At 33.9% G+C, this 13,769-nt stretch overlaps 1 protein-coding gene across 2 annotated transcripts in view; it reads left to right on the top strand.

The window, feature by feature from the left end:
* Positions 1–2,628: 2,628 nt before the first annotated feature.
* LOC141488283 (ferric-chelate reductase 1-like) overlaps positions 2,629–13,769 on the top strand; it is a 49,935-nt gene continuing 38,794 nt past the window's right edge. For both annotated transcript variants that reach the window (XM_074188242.1, XM_074188241.1), the window contains exons 1-4: positions 2,629–2,829; positions 7,029–7,165; positions 8,992–9,086; positions 11,265–11,412. In XM_074188242.1, coding sequence (XP_074044343.1) covers positions 2,634–2,829; positions 7,029–7,165; positions 8,992–9,086; positions 11,265–11,412 — 576 coding nt within the window. In that variant the 5' untranslated portion in view covers positions 2,629–2,633. The remainder of the gene's footprint in view (positions 2,830–7,028; positions 7,166–8,991; positions 9,087–11,264; positions 11,413–13,769) is intronic.

Raw genomic sequence — 13,769 nt, 5'->3', positions numbered from 1 at the left:
AAACCCTAAGTAGACCATTTCTTTTTTGATTGTAGATGGGAATATATCTTTTCTTTTTTATACTATAGTTGAGATAGATTTTGCTTCTATATCTGAGGAATTCATAAGTAATTGAATTTTAGAAGTAACTTCTGATACTGAAACAAGGACGTTTTCAATTAAGAGGATGTGAGATAACATGTTCTTTCAGTGTGAATGTTACATTTTTTTTTCAGTTTTGTGGGTTAGATTTTTACTTTGTCTTATCTTTTCTACTTTCCTTATAGGAAACTCTCTAAGAACTGCAAGTTTCCAGTTCAATTTTCTGTCATCCAACTGAATTACTCTGCAGAGTGAGGCCCATTTTCCCCTTAATTGATGCTAGTATAGGCAGGAATGTTCAGGCTGATTTATTGCCCCATCCCAGATAAAGCAACTTATTGACTTTGGTAAAGAATGCAAAGTGATAAACAGGATATTGAACTCAGCATGTTTAAAATTCTTGTTATGTCCCCTCATCCATTTCCCCTTTCTTAGTTCCCCATACCTCTCTTCATTTCTATGTTATTGCTTGGTGGTATAGGGTTATCAGTTCACTCTTTATAGTTTCCTATTATTTTCTCAGGTACCTAGTTTTCAAATATTTACACTCTCTTCCTCACCTTCGTAGTCCAAAAACAGAACTTACAATTTGTTTGCAAAATTTGCAAACCTATTTCTCTCTTCTGAGTCATAACCCACACATGGGTTAACTTAGTAGTTAAGTTGTGAGTTGAACCCACCTATATTCCCTTACTCTTTACCTTTTCATTTATTTTCTTTTATCCTTTCCTTCTCTTCTAATTTTTTCCCAATGAGAAGGGGTGGGAGAGTTTTGATAGGTGAGGTCACTACTTTCTTCATCTCCCTAATTTCTGAGAAAGATGCTTTGCTTTACTTGACACAATAAATTCTAAAGATTTCCTATTGCTTCTAATATCAGATATAAATTCTTCTTTTTGTCACTTAAAATCTTTCAAAATCTAACTTCATCCTACCTTCTTAACTTTATTAAACATACTTTTTTCCTATTAAACACTAACCCATCATGCAATCAAACTGGCTCTCCTGCAGTCCATTTCCTAATTCTGTTGGTCAGTCAGCTATTAAACATTTAAGTATTTCCTATTTGTCAAACACTATGCCAAATGCTAGAGATACAAATAAAAAAAGAAAGACAGCTATTGCCCTCAAAAAGCTCACAATCTAATGGAGAAAAAAAACTATACCCAAAAAGAAACTAAAAAGGGAAGGAGGAAGAAAGTGTGGGTATGGCATGATGGAAAGCTCCTAAGATATCCAAGCAGAAGGTGTTGATTAGATATAAGTACCTGGTAGATTCAATCTTACAGAATATGGAGATTTTTTTCTATGAGTTTTCTGTGGAAGGAAGGAGGACATGATGGAAAGTTAAGTCTAGAAGGTTAGATTTTGATAGGGATAACATAGTTTCATGTTTTAGAATAGTTTTTAAGACATTTGTGTCTCATGTCTCATATAAAACACATTCCTTCTTCTCTACCTCTTATATCTGGTTTCCTTCAAGTCTTAGCTCAAGTGTAAGCTTTTCTTTTCTATATGAAGTGTTTTCTAATTCCTCCAACTGCTAGTGCTGTCCTCTAAAAATTATCTTTATGCACACAGAGACATATATTTAGTATATAACTATGTAGATACTTGTTACCTTTCTCATGGAATGCAACTTCTTCTTAGTAATTACTTGTAAATTGATTTGCTGATTGCTTGTAAATTCAGCTGTAGTTTCAGGCTTTCATTTCTTTTGGGGAACTGCTGAGAAGAGTGATCCTTCTGCCTCTCCTATATAGAGAACAGCTGTTAATGTTTTGATCCTTTTAAAGGTGATTAAGGTTTCTTTGGATATATTTAATGATATCTTAAATCCAAGTATCCTCAAGACTGCATTTTAAAAGTTAAGAATTTTATTTTATTGGAATATATAATTCTGTAATATAGTTGGAACTATTGCTTAATGGAAAGAATAAGTCCATTAAGTACCTACTATGTTCAAGATGTGGTGCTAGGGATACAAAGAGCTTACATTCTACAAGGGCAGGGTAGGTGTATAGGTACATACAACATTTAAACAGATAAATGTGATTCCATTTGAGTAGGGAGAGAATGACTAATAACTATCGGACTAGGAGGAGATACCTCCACTGAGCCTCTAATGAAGCACAAGATGTTAGTTTATCAAAGATGATTGAAATTAGCTTGCCTAATGTGTTTTTGGTGATTAAACAAGTGGTCAGAATGCAACATCAAGATGTATTAATTCAGGGTTTTAGAAAGTTTGACAGTTTGAACAAGGGGTCACCTCTTAAGGAGATGCACTAAAGTTTACTTTATTTCTTGTTTTAAGTTTCTCAAATTCACTGGTGAAGGGGTAAGGGAAAAAGATGGAACTATACTTGATTATAGCAAATTCAGTTCACTTTTCTAATTAGATGGAAGAGGATGAGAACATGTATATTGGGAGTAAAAATAAGTAGATATCTTCTAAAATTGCTTTGTGATATTGAGCTATGTTATTTCTATCAAAATCTAACCTACTAGATTAAAAAAAATTCCATTTCTTCCTCTATTTTCTATTTAAGATGGTGGTTCCTGAGTTTACTCTTGGTATTTGGGTGCTTCTACAGCTGATTAGTCCTGTAGCAAATTATGCAAATGGAAAAGTAATGGAGGCCTGTCACACGATGGTACCTGGACATGGAGCTACTCCACAGTCTGATCCAATTCATAAAGTCAAAGTGAATCAGACCTCATTTCTTCCAGGAGATACTATCACAGGTATTTGTGTTGCTATACCCTGTTTATGCTTTGATTTGCTACATCTTGTTCTTTTATTAATCCTTTATTTTTCAATGAAGGATGTACATTTCCATATAAAAATTAATATTCTCAAATCTTATAACCACTTTAGACATTTACATTATTTTCAATAATTTGACCCCAATATCAGATGCTATATATGCTTGTGCCTATTTATATGTTTATCTCTCTTAACTCTCTTTCCTCCTCTATCTATCTCTCTATCCATCTTATCCTATTATCATGACCTTGATAACTAAACCAAGGATAGTAAAAATAGAGAAAGAAAACTATATTCCAATATATTTAGTGAATATTAATGTAAAACTTTAAAATAAAATAGCAGAACAAGACTATAGAAACATACTACAAAGACTACATATTACAGCCAGATTGGACTTATGTTTAGAGTTAGTTCAGTATTGGATGATATTGAAATATTGACTGAAGGTTGGAATTTAGGGTAGGTTCAATATTAGGAAAACTGTAAGCTTGATTGACTATCAATATAAAAAAAACAAAAATAAATACAGTTATTTTACTAGAACAGAAAAAAATTACATTGTCTCTTCCTGTTAAAAAACCTATTAGAGGGGTGGCTAGGTGGATAGACCACTGGCCCTGGAGTCAAGAGTACCTGAGTTTAAATCCGGCCTCAGACACTTAATAATTACCTAGCTGTGTGGCCTTTGGCAAACCACTTAACCCTATTTGCCTTGCAAAAACCATAAAAAACCCTATTAGAAAGCATAGAAATAAATGGAACTTTCCTTAATATGATAAGTAGTATCTACTTAAAACTAAAAACTAGCATTATCTGTAATAAGAGTAAATAAGACCTTTTCAAATAAGATCAAAGTCAAGGCAATATGTCCATTGTTATTATTTCATGTAGTGCTAAAAATGTTAACTATAATGATAAGAAATAAGAAGAAATTGAGGGAATAAACATGGACAAAGAGGAAATAAAATTATCATTCTGTAGATATTATGGTTTAAAGAACCAACTAAAAATTAGCAACTCTAATTGAAACAATAACTTTGGCAAGATTGAAGATATAAAATGAACTAACATCAATCTGACATTTCTGTATGTTAGTTAAAAAATCCATCAGGAACAGATAGAAAGAAAGATTGTCTTAAAAACTATGGAATATATAAAATACTGAGACACACAGAGAAACTTAATGAATACAACCTCAAAACACTCTACATAAAAAAGTTGGAGCTAAATAATTGTTTATGGGAAGACAAACCCAATATGTAAAAGTAACAATACTATCTAAATTAATTTAATCAGTGTCATTCCATTCAAACTACCAAAGGGTTACTTTATAGAGGTAGAAAAATTAATTACAAAATTCATCTGGAGAAACAAAAGGGGAAAAATCTCAAGGGAAATCATGGGAAAAAATAGGAAGGAAAGGTATCTAGCAGTACTCAATCTCAAAGTATACTACAAAACAGTATTCATCAAAACAGTTTGGTACTGGTTAATAAATGGAGAAGTTGATCAGTAAAAGAACTTAGGTATTTAATATACAGAAGCAAATGATGACAGTGGCCTAGTATTTGATAAACCTCCAAATTCCAACTATTGGATTAAGAACTCACTAATCAGGGAAGGATGTAAAGAAGATTTAAAAGTAGCCTAATAGAAACTAGATCTCACACTACATTCCAAGATAAACTTCAAATGAATATATAACTTTGGCATAAAGGGTAACAACCTAGAAGGGTGACAAGGAAGAAATTATGGATAAGGAAGAGTTCAAAATTAAATGAGATATAGAGGGTTGCAGAAAGTAAAATGCACAATTTTGATTACATAAAGTTAGAAAGATTTGGCATATACAAGACCAGGTTAGTTAAAATGAGAATAAGTGAATGGGGGAAAATAATTATACCAAATTTCTCTGATAAAGGTCTCATTTCTAAGATATACAGTAAATGGAATCATATTTATAAGAATAAAAGTCACTTTCCAATTGATAAATGATCATAGGATATGAACAGGTAATTTTCTGAGTAAGAAATTCAAGTTAATAGTTATATGAAAAATGCTTTAAATCACTAATAATTAGAAAAATGAAAATTAAAAAGAATTCTGAGATTCTAATCTCACACATACTAGATGGATAAAGTTCACACAAAAAAGAAAATAGATGCGAGAGGGACTATGGAAAAACAGGCATTTTTTTATTATTTTTTTTCATTTTTATTAAAGATATTATTTGAGTTTTACAATTTCCCCCCAATCTTGCTTCCCTCCCCCCCACCCCCACCCCACAGATAACACTCCGTCAGTCTTTACTTTGTTTCCATGTTGTACCTTGATCCAAATTGGGTGTGATGAGAGAGAAATCATATCCTTAAAGAGAACAGAATTCTCAAGAGGTAACCAGATCAAACAATAAGACATCTGGGTTTTTTTTTTTCCTGAATTAAAGGGAATAGTCCTTGTACTTTGTTCAAACTCCACAGCTCCTTATCTGGATACAGATGGTACTCTCCTTTTGTAGACAGCCTAAAATTTTTCCCAATTGTTGCACTGATGGAATGAGCAAGTCCTTCAAGGTTGAACATCACTCCCATGTTGCTATTAGGGTGTACAGTGTTTTTCTGGTTCTGCTCATCTCACTCAGCATCAGTTCATGCAAATCCCTCCAGGTTTCCCTGAAATCCCATCCCTCCTGGTTTCTAATAGAACAATAGTGTTCCATGACATACATATACCACAATTTGCTAAACCATTCCCCAATTGAAGGGCATTTACTGGATTTCCAATTCTTTGCCACCACAAACAGGGCTGCTATAAATATTTTTGTACAAGTAATGTTTTTACCCTTTTTCCTCATCTCTTCAGGGTATAGACCCAGTAGTGGTATTGCTGGGTCAAAGGGTATGCACATTTTTGTTGCCCTTTGGGCATAGTTCCAAATAGCTCTCCAGAAGGGTTGGATGAGTTCACAGCTCCACCAACAGTGTAATAGTGTCCCAGATTTCCCACATCCCTTCCAACAATGATCATTATCCTTCCTGGTCATACTGGCCAATCTGAGAGGTGTGAGGTGGTACCTTAGAGAAGCTTTAATTTGCATTTCTCTAATAATTAATGATTTAGAGCATTTTTTCATATGGCTATGGATTGCTTTGATCTCCTCATCTGTAAATTGCCTTTGCATATCCTTTGACCATTTGTCAATTGGGAAATTGCTTTTTGTTTTAAAAATATGACTCAGTTCTCTGTATATTTTAGAAATCAGTCCTTTGTCAGAATCATTAGTTGTAAAGATTATTTCCCAATTTACTACTTTTCCTTTGATCTTGATTACATTGGTTTTATCTGTGCAAAAGCTTTTTAATTTAATGTAATCGAAATCATCTAATTGGTTTTTAGTGATGTTCTCCAACTCTTCCTTAGTCATAAACTGCTCCCCTTTCCATAGATCTGACAGGTAGACTAGTCCTTGATCTTCTAATTTGCTTATAGTATTGTTTTTTATGTCTATGTCCTGTAACCATTTGGATCTTATCTTGGTAAAGGGTGTGAGGTGTTGGTCTAATCTAAGGTTCTTCCATACTAACTTCCAATTATCCCAGCAGTTTTTATCAAAGAGGGAGGAAAAGAGGCATTTTTGACAGAGTTGTGAATTGCTTTAGCTAATTAAGGAAAGCAATGTGGAATGATATATGCCTCCATAGTTTGTTCTCTTTGACTCAATGGTAGTATTACCAGTTATGCTCTCCAAAGAGTAACCTAGAAGTGTTCAGGCAAAGGGTTCTTGAACATTTTTGAGTTTGTTATAGGGGCAGGAGGGATTCTTTTTTTCAGGTATGAATTGGACTGGATAACTACTGAGGTCCTTTCCAGTTTGGAGATTTTGTGAAAATTTTGAAATTGACCATTGTTGGGACTAGATAAAAAAATGATTCTTCTAAAACACTGTCTTTTCAAAGTTTATGGGATCATAGATTAGAGGCAGAAGAGACCACAGAGGTCGGGTAGTTCACTCCTTTCATTTTATAGATGAGGAAACAGAGACCCAGAAAGGTTCACTCAACATCAGTTACATAGATCACAATATGCCAGCAATACCTTTGACTCAAATCTAACATTCTTTCACTATTTTGTGGTCTTTTGATTGTCTTCATTTTCTTGTCTGTTCATCACTTAGTTACTCTGTCTGGACCACAGTTTAAAGGATTTCTCATAGAAGCTCGAAAAGCTAAGAATTCCAAAAGTGATGTCATTGGCTCCTTCACTCTGATTGACAAGGAGGTGTCCCAGCTACTGACTTGTGCCGGCAAAGAGGTATGAGGGAGTGTCAGAAATAGTCTTTCATTGGCTGCCTCTGTCCTCCCTATTTATGTTTCTTGGTAGTGGTTGCTGCAAGAAAATATATGTCCTGAAGTCAGTATATGTTTGTGTCATGTTATTGGATGATTATTAGCCTTTTGTGATTTGTAATATCTTGCCAGCCCTCTAGGAATCAGACCATTTTCACTGTTTTATCTGTTCTCCAAATGTACACATACACATCCAAAGTCTGAGTGATTCAGTGGTAACTTGGAAGAATATGGTATTAATATTAATTCCATTGAAATTTAATTTCATATTTATTGAAGCATCATGGCCCTAGTGAGTACAATACTAGACTTGGAGTTAGGAAGACCTGGGTTGAAATCCTACCTTTACATTATTTTTTAACTGTGTGATCTTGGGCAAATCACTTAAATTCTCTGACCCGTAGATTCTTTTTCTGTAAATTGAGGGTTTGGACTAAAGTCCAAATCCATTCCAGCCCTGAGACCATGATTCTCTTTTTCTATAAAAGTTGGTCTGCTTTCAGAATGTGAGGCAAGAAAAATTAGTTTTTTCTTCAGTCTTCTAGAAGGGCATGTGCCATACTAATGTATCTATTGAGGGTAGGATGCACTTATTTTTTAGGAGAATGGGAAGATTTCTCTGTAAAAATATTCTTTCATTCAACTAGCATTTATTAAACACCTAAGTGCCAAACATTGTGGTATACACATGAAAAAAATGAAATAGTCTTTGCCCTCAATATACTTATCTTTTACTGGTGGAAAGCAACTTGTATGTAGTTAAATTAAATATATATATTTATATACATATATATGTAAATGTATACACACACACACACACACACACACACACACATATTCCTCTGCCTAATGCCTCTTCCCCCATATACACAAATGAAATAAATGCAATATATTTTTTGGTGAAAGGGAAGAGAACATGAATGATGAAGAAATCAGGAAAAAAATTTAGGATCATAGATTCAGAGCTAGAAGGAACCTTGGAAGTCCACCCCAATAATGTTACAAATGAGAAAACTTTTCCCCAAGGTCACAAAAGAAATAAATATCAGAGATGGTATTTGAATCAGGTCCTCAGACTCTAGAGACAGTGTGTTTTCCACAAAACATGCTGCCCTCCCAAAGAGGTATTATTTTATTTTTAAAGGGTACCATTGTATTTTTCAACAATTCTTAAACATTTGAATATTGAAAGTCACAAGATAAAGCAAAAATAAAGTTAAGGTATTTGTTTGCAGTCACACTAATGACTGAAGCTCAGACATATAGTTCTGACCAGATCTTAAGGTTTTTTCCCTCCTTGAGCCCTTCCTCCTCATTTTTTACTTATCATTAGAACTTTGGGGAATATTTTTCTTTTTCATCTTTTTTACTTTTTGTTGAGACATTTCCCCATCCTTTATTCTTGCTAACATTTGCTCTTAATAGTTTTTAAAAGGTGAAAATTATTTTATTTTATTCAAATTATTTTGTTTTATTATATTATATAAAAACTATTTTATTTAAAAAACATTCATTTTCAGAAAATATTCTTGAATCATGATAAAAAGAGGATTTATGTAGTCTTACATTTTGTGTATATTCCCTAATTCTTACATTTCTGGAGATGATAGTAAGTTCTCAAAGTGTGGTTATGAATCTGCTTTCAATCAATCAACAACTATCTTCTAAGTACTGGGCCTCTTGTTCTATATTTGGACTTATGAGAATGTTTGTGTTGTACTTTAATACAATATGTTATGTAATAACTTTTTCAGTCTTCTCAGGGCATTGGATCACTGTCTCATTTTTCAGGATTCAGCTGTCAGTCATACGAGTCCATCCAAAAAATCCCAAGTTCAGGTCTATTGGAATGCACCTAGCAATATTGATTATGCTGTACAATTTCTGTGAGTAAAAAAATTTATGACTTTGATGAGGTTCTTCATGTGTACTCAGGACATTGGCACTAATAGCAGAATTCTAGTGTATTAGCAACTTTCCTGACCTAGAAAGCCTATTATTGAACTATGGTTAGGTACCAATTAGTACAAATAATTAATTATCAAATATATTCTAATTTTCACTATTAGAAGTTGTAATTATGTAAAATATGGTAACCCACTCTAGTCTAATGGAAATATGCAGTGCAGATTTGAACAATGTGATCACTCCATGGAATTCATTATTTTTACTAAATAGCTGAATTTTTGCACCTAAGAAATTTATCACTTGAGGACCCAATCCACATAGTTTAGGGACTAAAAAAACAACAAAACTCAAATTTATTATTATTATTCTATATATTTAAATGACCACAAATTAGCCATTAATTTGTTATAGAAATGACATCAGAGACCTTCTAGTAGAGAATATCCCATATAGATGGTTATCCAACTTTTGCTTAAAGAACTAAAGTGAGAGGAAGCTTCTAGCTCCTAAGGCAACCCTTTCCCTTTTTGGACAGCTTTAATTATTAGGACATTTTTGCTTATATAACACTAAAATCTACTTTTTCATAATTTCCACCTTGAGCTCAGTTCATCTTACAGGGATGAAGCAGAATAAATTTAGTTCCCAATCTATATGACAACTCTCCACATGAAGATTGCTATTATTCTCCAACCTTCCCTACCACCATGAAACATAACAATTACTTCCAGTATTTTTCATGTGACTTGATCTTGAGACATTTTTATCATCCTGCTTATCCTTCTCTGGATGCTTTCTAAGTTGTCAGATAATTTCCTAAAATATGATATTTGGAGCAGATTATTTTGCAGTTATCTTATAACTTATTTTTAAAAATATTATTCTTAAATTAAGAAACACTAAATCTTACATATATAGTAGAATGGAATAAGAGGCTTATACAAAAAATGAAGCTCTTTAGTATATACAGCTTGCTTTTCTTTTAAAGTATATAATACTTTTACCTGCTTATCTGTTACTTTCTGTCTTCTTCCCTCCTTCCTTCCCCTCCCTTCTCCTTCTTCCCCTTCCTCCTTCCTTCCTTCCTTCCTTCCTTCCTTCCTTCCTTCCTTCCTTCCTTCCTTCCTTCCTTCCTTCCTTCCTTCCTTCCTTCCTGTCTTTTTGTTTCCTTCCTTCCATCTTCACTTTCTTTTTTTCCCCTTCTCTTCCATTCTCTAATTTCTTTCCCCTACCATTGGAAAATGGAAAAAAAAGACTTTTAGAAATAGACATAGTCAAGCAAAACCAAACCTCACTTTGTGTCCAAAAATATGCCTTATTCTGCATCTTGAGTCCATTAACTCTCTGTCAAGAAGTGGCAGACTTCATCAAAAGGCCTCAAGAATCATAATGGGTTACTGAATTGATTGATCAAATTTTTCAAATTTTTTTCATGTGATTAAATAAATTATTCTTATTCTGCTCATTTCATTGAATTAGTTCACACAAGTCATCCCAGATTTCTGTTTAAACATTAATTTAGTTATTTTTTATGATATATTAATATTCCATTACACAGGATCATAAAATTTGTATAAAATTAACTACCTGTGCCCTCCTTTCTCCTTATCCTTTTTTAAAGAGGCAATACATAGCCAAAAAGCTATGAACTGAATATCCTACAACTCAAATCTATAATAAAATTCCCCTTCATGTTGTGGAAATGGGTGAAAGGACATGTGACCCAAGGCAAGACTGGTAGTGGCTTTCAGGTAGCTAATTTCCTACTTGAATGTATTTGTGTGTATATTCAATGGAAACATGATATATGTTTTATGACTCAAATCTCAAGCTCCCAGAGTTGGTACAATAGATTATTTTGACCCTAAATGGCAAGAATTTAAGCAATGCTCTGGGCTACTACTAGTGTTTGTAGAAGGAAAAGAGGGATAGGAAAAAGAAAAAACAGCAAGGAAAAAGATATTAAAAAAGAGAGAAGAAAATGTCCTTCACCTCTAAGATTTGTCTTCCACTGCTCCTAGTGCTTTTAGCAATAACTTGCTCTGTGTGCCTGCCTATGCCTGGACTGTTTTGCTATGAGCTTCTTAAAATTGTTATTTGATCACTAAGGCATAACCAGTCTTGAATATCTTCTGACTATGAGTATGATATTTCAGAGCCACTGTTGTTGAGAAGGACAAAGTCTACTGGGTAAGGATTCCCAGCCCTTTACTTTTCCCATCAAATGTACATCCTTTTACAATGTTGCAAACTACCACAGTATCTTCACTAACATCAAATCCCATCATTAATCTAAAAAAATTGGTAAGTAATATTTTAAAAGTTTTTAAATTTTTTTTGCTTATAATTACTGTCATTTCAAATAATACTCCTTCATCGCTTTTTTGCTTCCTTTCCCCATTCCCTCTCCCCAGAATTTATTCCTTCTTTATAACAAAGAGAAAAAGTAAAATAAAAGTGAACTCAGCTGAGAACTTGTGATCAGTTCCCATAGAATCCCACCATACTGTAGAGAAAAGGGAGATATGTTTTAATCCTGTGTTCTCTGGGACCATTATTGCTTTTTAATTTAGCCAGAGTTAGACTTCCTTAGAGTATTTTTTTCTTTTACATCTTATAGTCACTGTTCTGGTCTTGCCTATTCATTCTGCAGTAATGTGTAAGAGTAGTGCGTATCCCTACTTCAGAAATTATAGAGATCCCAGACTTCTTTATTGAATCAATCAGAGGAATGAACTAATAAGGACAAAGCTAGGAACCTCTATTGAATCAATCGATCAATCAGAAGCATTTTGATTAGATGTTAAAAAAAAAACCCTTTCAATGATTTGGAAGGAGTGAAGGCTTCTGTATGAAGTGAGGTGATGCCACGTAGGAAGATCATCATATTGGGAAGACAGAGGATATTCACACTCTGTGGGGCTTGTATAAAGTAGCAAAGCAGTTCAGATTCTAGGATTCAAGGGGTGAGCCAGGAGAGAGCAGGTCTAGTTAAACCACTGAGAGGAATATCAAGAGAGTTGAAGACCAGTAAAGTTGGAGACCTAGAGACAAGAGGAGCTTTTCAAGAATGAAGACAGAAAGGGTCAGTGACACAGGATAGTCAGGGAACGGAAAAAAAGAATGAATCATTGACCCTATAGGTATATTAGAGTAGGCCACTCAGACTGAAGCAAATTACTGTGTGGTTTCAAGGACTGAATATTGAAAAAGAGGTGAGCTTTTTCTTTTACTTCCTCTCCCCAAGTTTGTCTATTAAAAGACAATGTAATATAATATCAGAGGTGTGCTGGTAAATACAAAAAAATGTACATGACACACTTTTAAATTTACTCTGCATTATCAATCTTTTCTCCATCACTTTCTTAAGTCTAGAGATAATCAACCAAACAATTGATCCATGCAAATCCATGCACTGATTTGTAGCATTTGCTATTTCTCAGATGTCAGTGCTTACACTTTGATTTTCAGGAATGGTTTAGAGCTGATTCCAGCACATCTCTGTTGATTACCTGTGTTTTTTACCCAAATGTTTTTGGTAACTTGAATTTTTGTCTCAAATATAAAAAGGCCAAGGGTTAGTTAGGTTGTTTTATGAAAGAAAATGAACTTAAATCAAAGAGCCAAAACATTTCCTAAAACGTTAAGATTTTCCTAATTAGCATTTCTGAGTAATTGTGATTGTACTCCTAACTTTTTATTTAATATATATTTCATAAAGCAGTAGAAGACATGTTTCTGAAAGGACATTATATTTCCTCTAGTCTAAAAAGATTCTAATTATTATAACAGGGTCTGACAACTTAAATCTCCTGAGACAAAGGGGAAATGGAGAAAAGGCTGGTGATCACTGTCATTAACCTGGTTTGCAAATGCACAAAATCTTCCTAGGTTTCTCAGAATTCTTCATAGTTGTCATGTCATATGGCAATCAACCACAGCAAAAACCCAGAATTGGGACTTATGATTTCCCCATTTCCAGGGGATTCTAGCCTGAGACTGGGGCTGTCACTGATATACTGCTGCAGAAAGTGGTCAGTCAAATTTTCTGACAGTCTCCATGCTTGTAACTACTAAGTGAACCAAACTGCTAGGTGCTAAGGTGCTTCACTCCTGTTCTTGCTCTAACTCTTGTTCTGTACCCTACTGAGTGAGAATAAGGCTCAATGACTCTTATGACTTAGGACAATCACAAGATTCAATGATTCTAATAACTTGGGGACTTTTCTCACAGTACCCAAGAATACTTGCATCAAGCCCCAAATACCTGTAAGTGTGGACTTACTGTGGATCTTGTTTACTCAGGACCTAAGATTGACTGTGTTAGGTCTTGCCTTTTCTGTGGTTTTCAGGCTTAAAAACCTTACCCCTGCCACAAGCCCTCATTCTCAGAAGGACTTTAGTTTACAAACCTGTTTTCCTCCTCTGAAGTAAAACTGCTATTTTATTTTTGACTTAGCTGCCTCTGGCCTGCTCTATTTGACTCAGTGCACCCACAGGTTAGAGGTCAGTTTGGGCTAGTTTATATACCCCATTCATCATTCAAAAATAGGTGTCCAAATAACTGAATGTTTTTCTTTATAGTTATTTCAGATAGTAGCATTTTTTGTATTGCATTTAAATTCTATGATTGTGGGCCCTTATAAGTTATATCTATAACT

Source organism: Macrotis lagotis, chromosome 5, assembly GCF_037893015.1.
Source record: "Macrotis lagotis isolate mMagLag1 chromosome 5, bilby.v1.9.chrom.fasta, whole genome shotgun sequence".
Classification (NCBI taxonomy): domain Eukaryota; kingdom Metazoa; phylum Chordata; class Mammalia; order Peramelemorphia; family Peramelidae; genus Macrotis; species Macrotis lagotis.
Note: the sequence above shows the minus strand (reverse complement) of the source record. Positions and strands in the feature narration are given on the sequence as shown.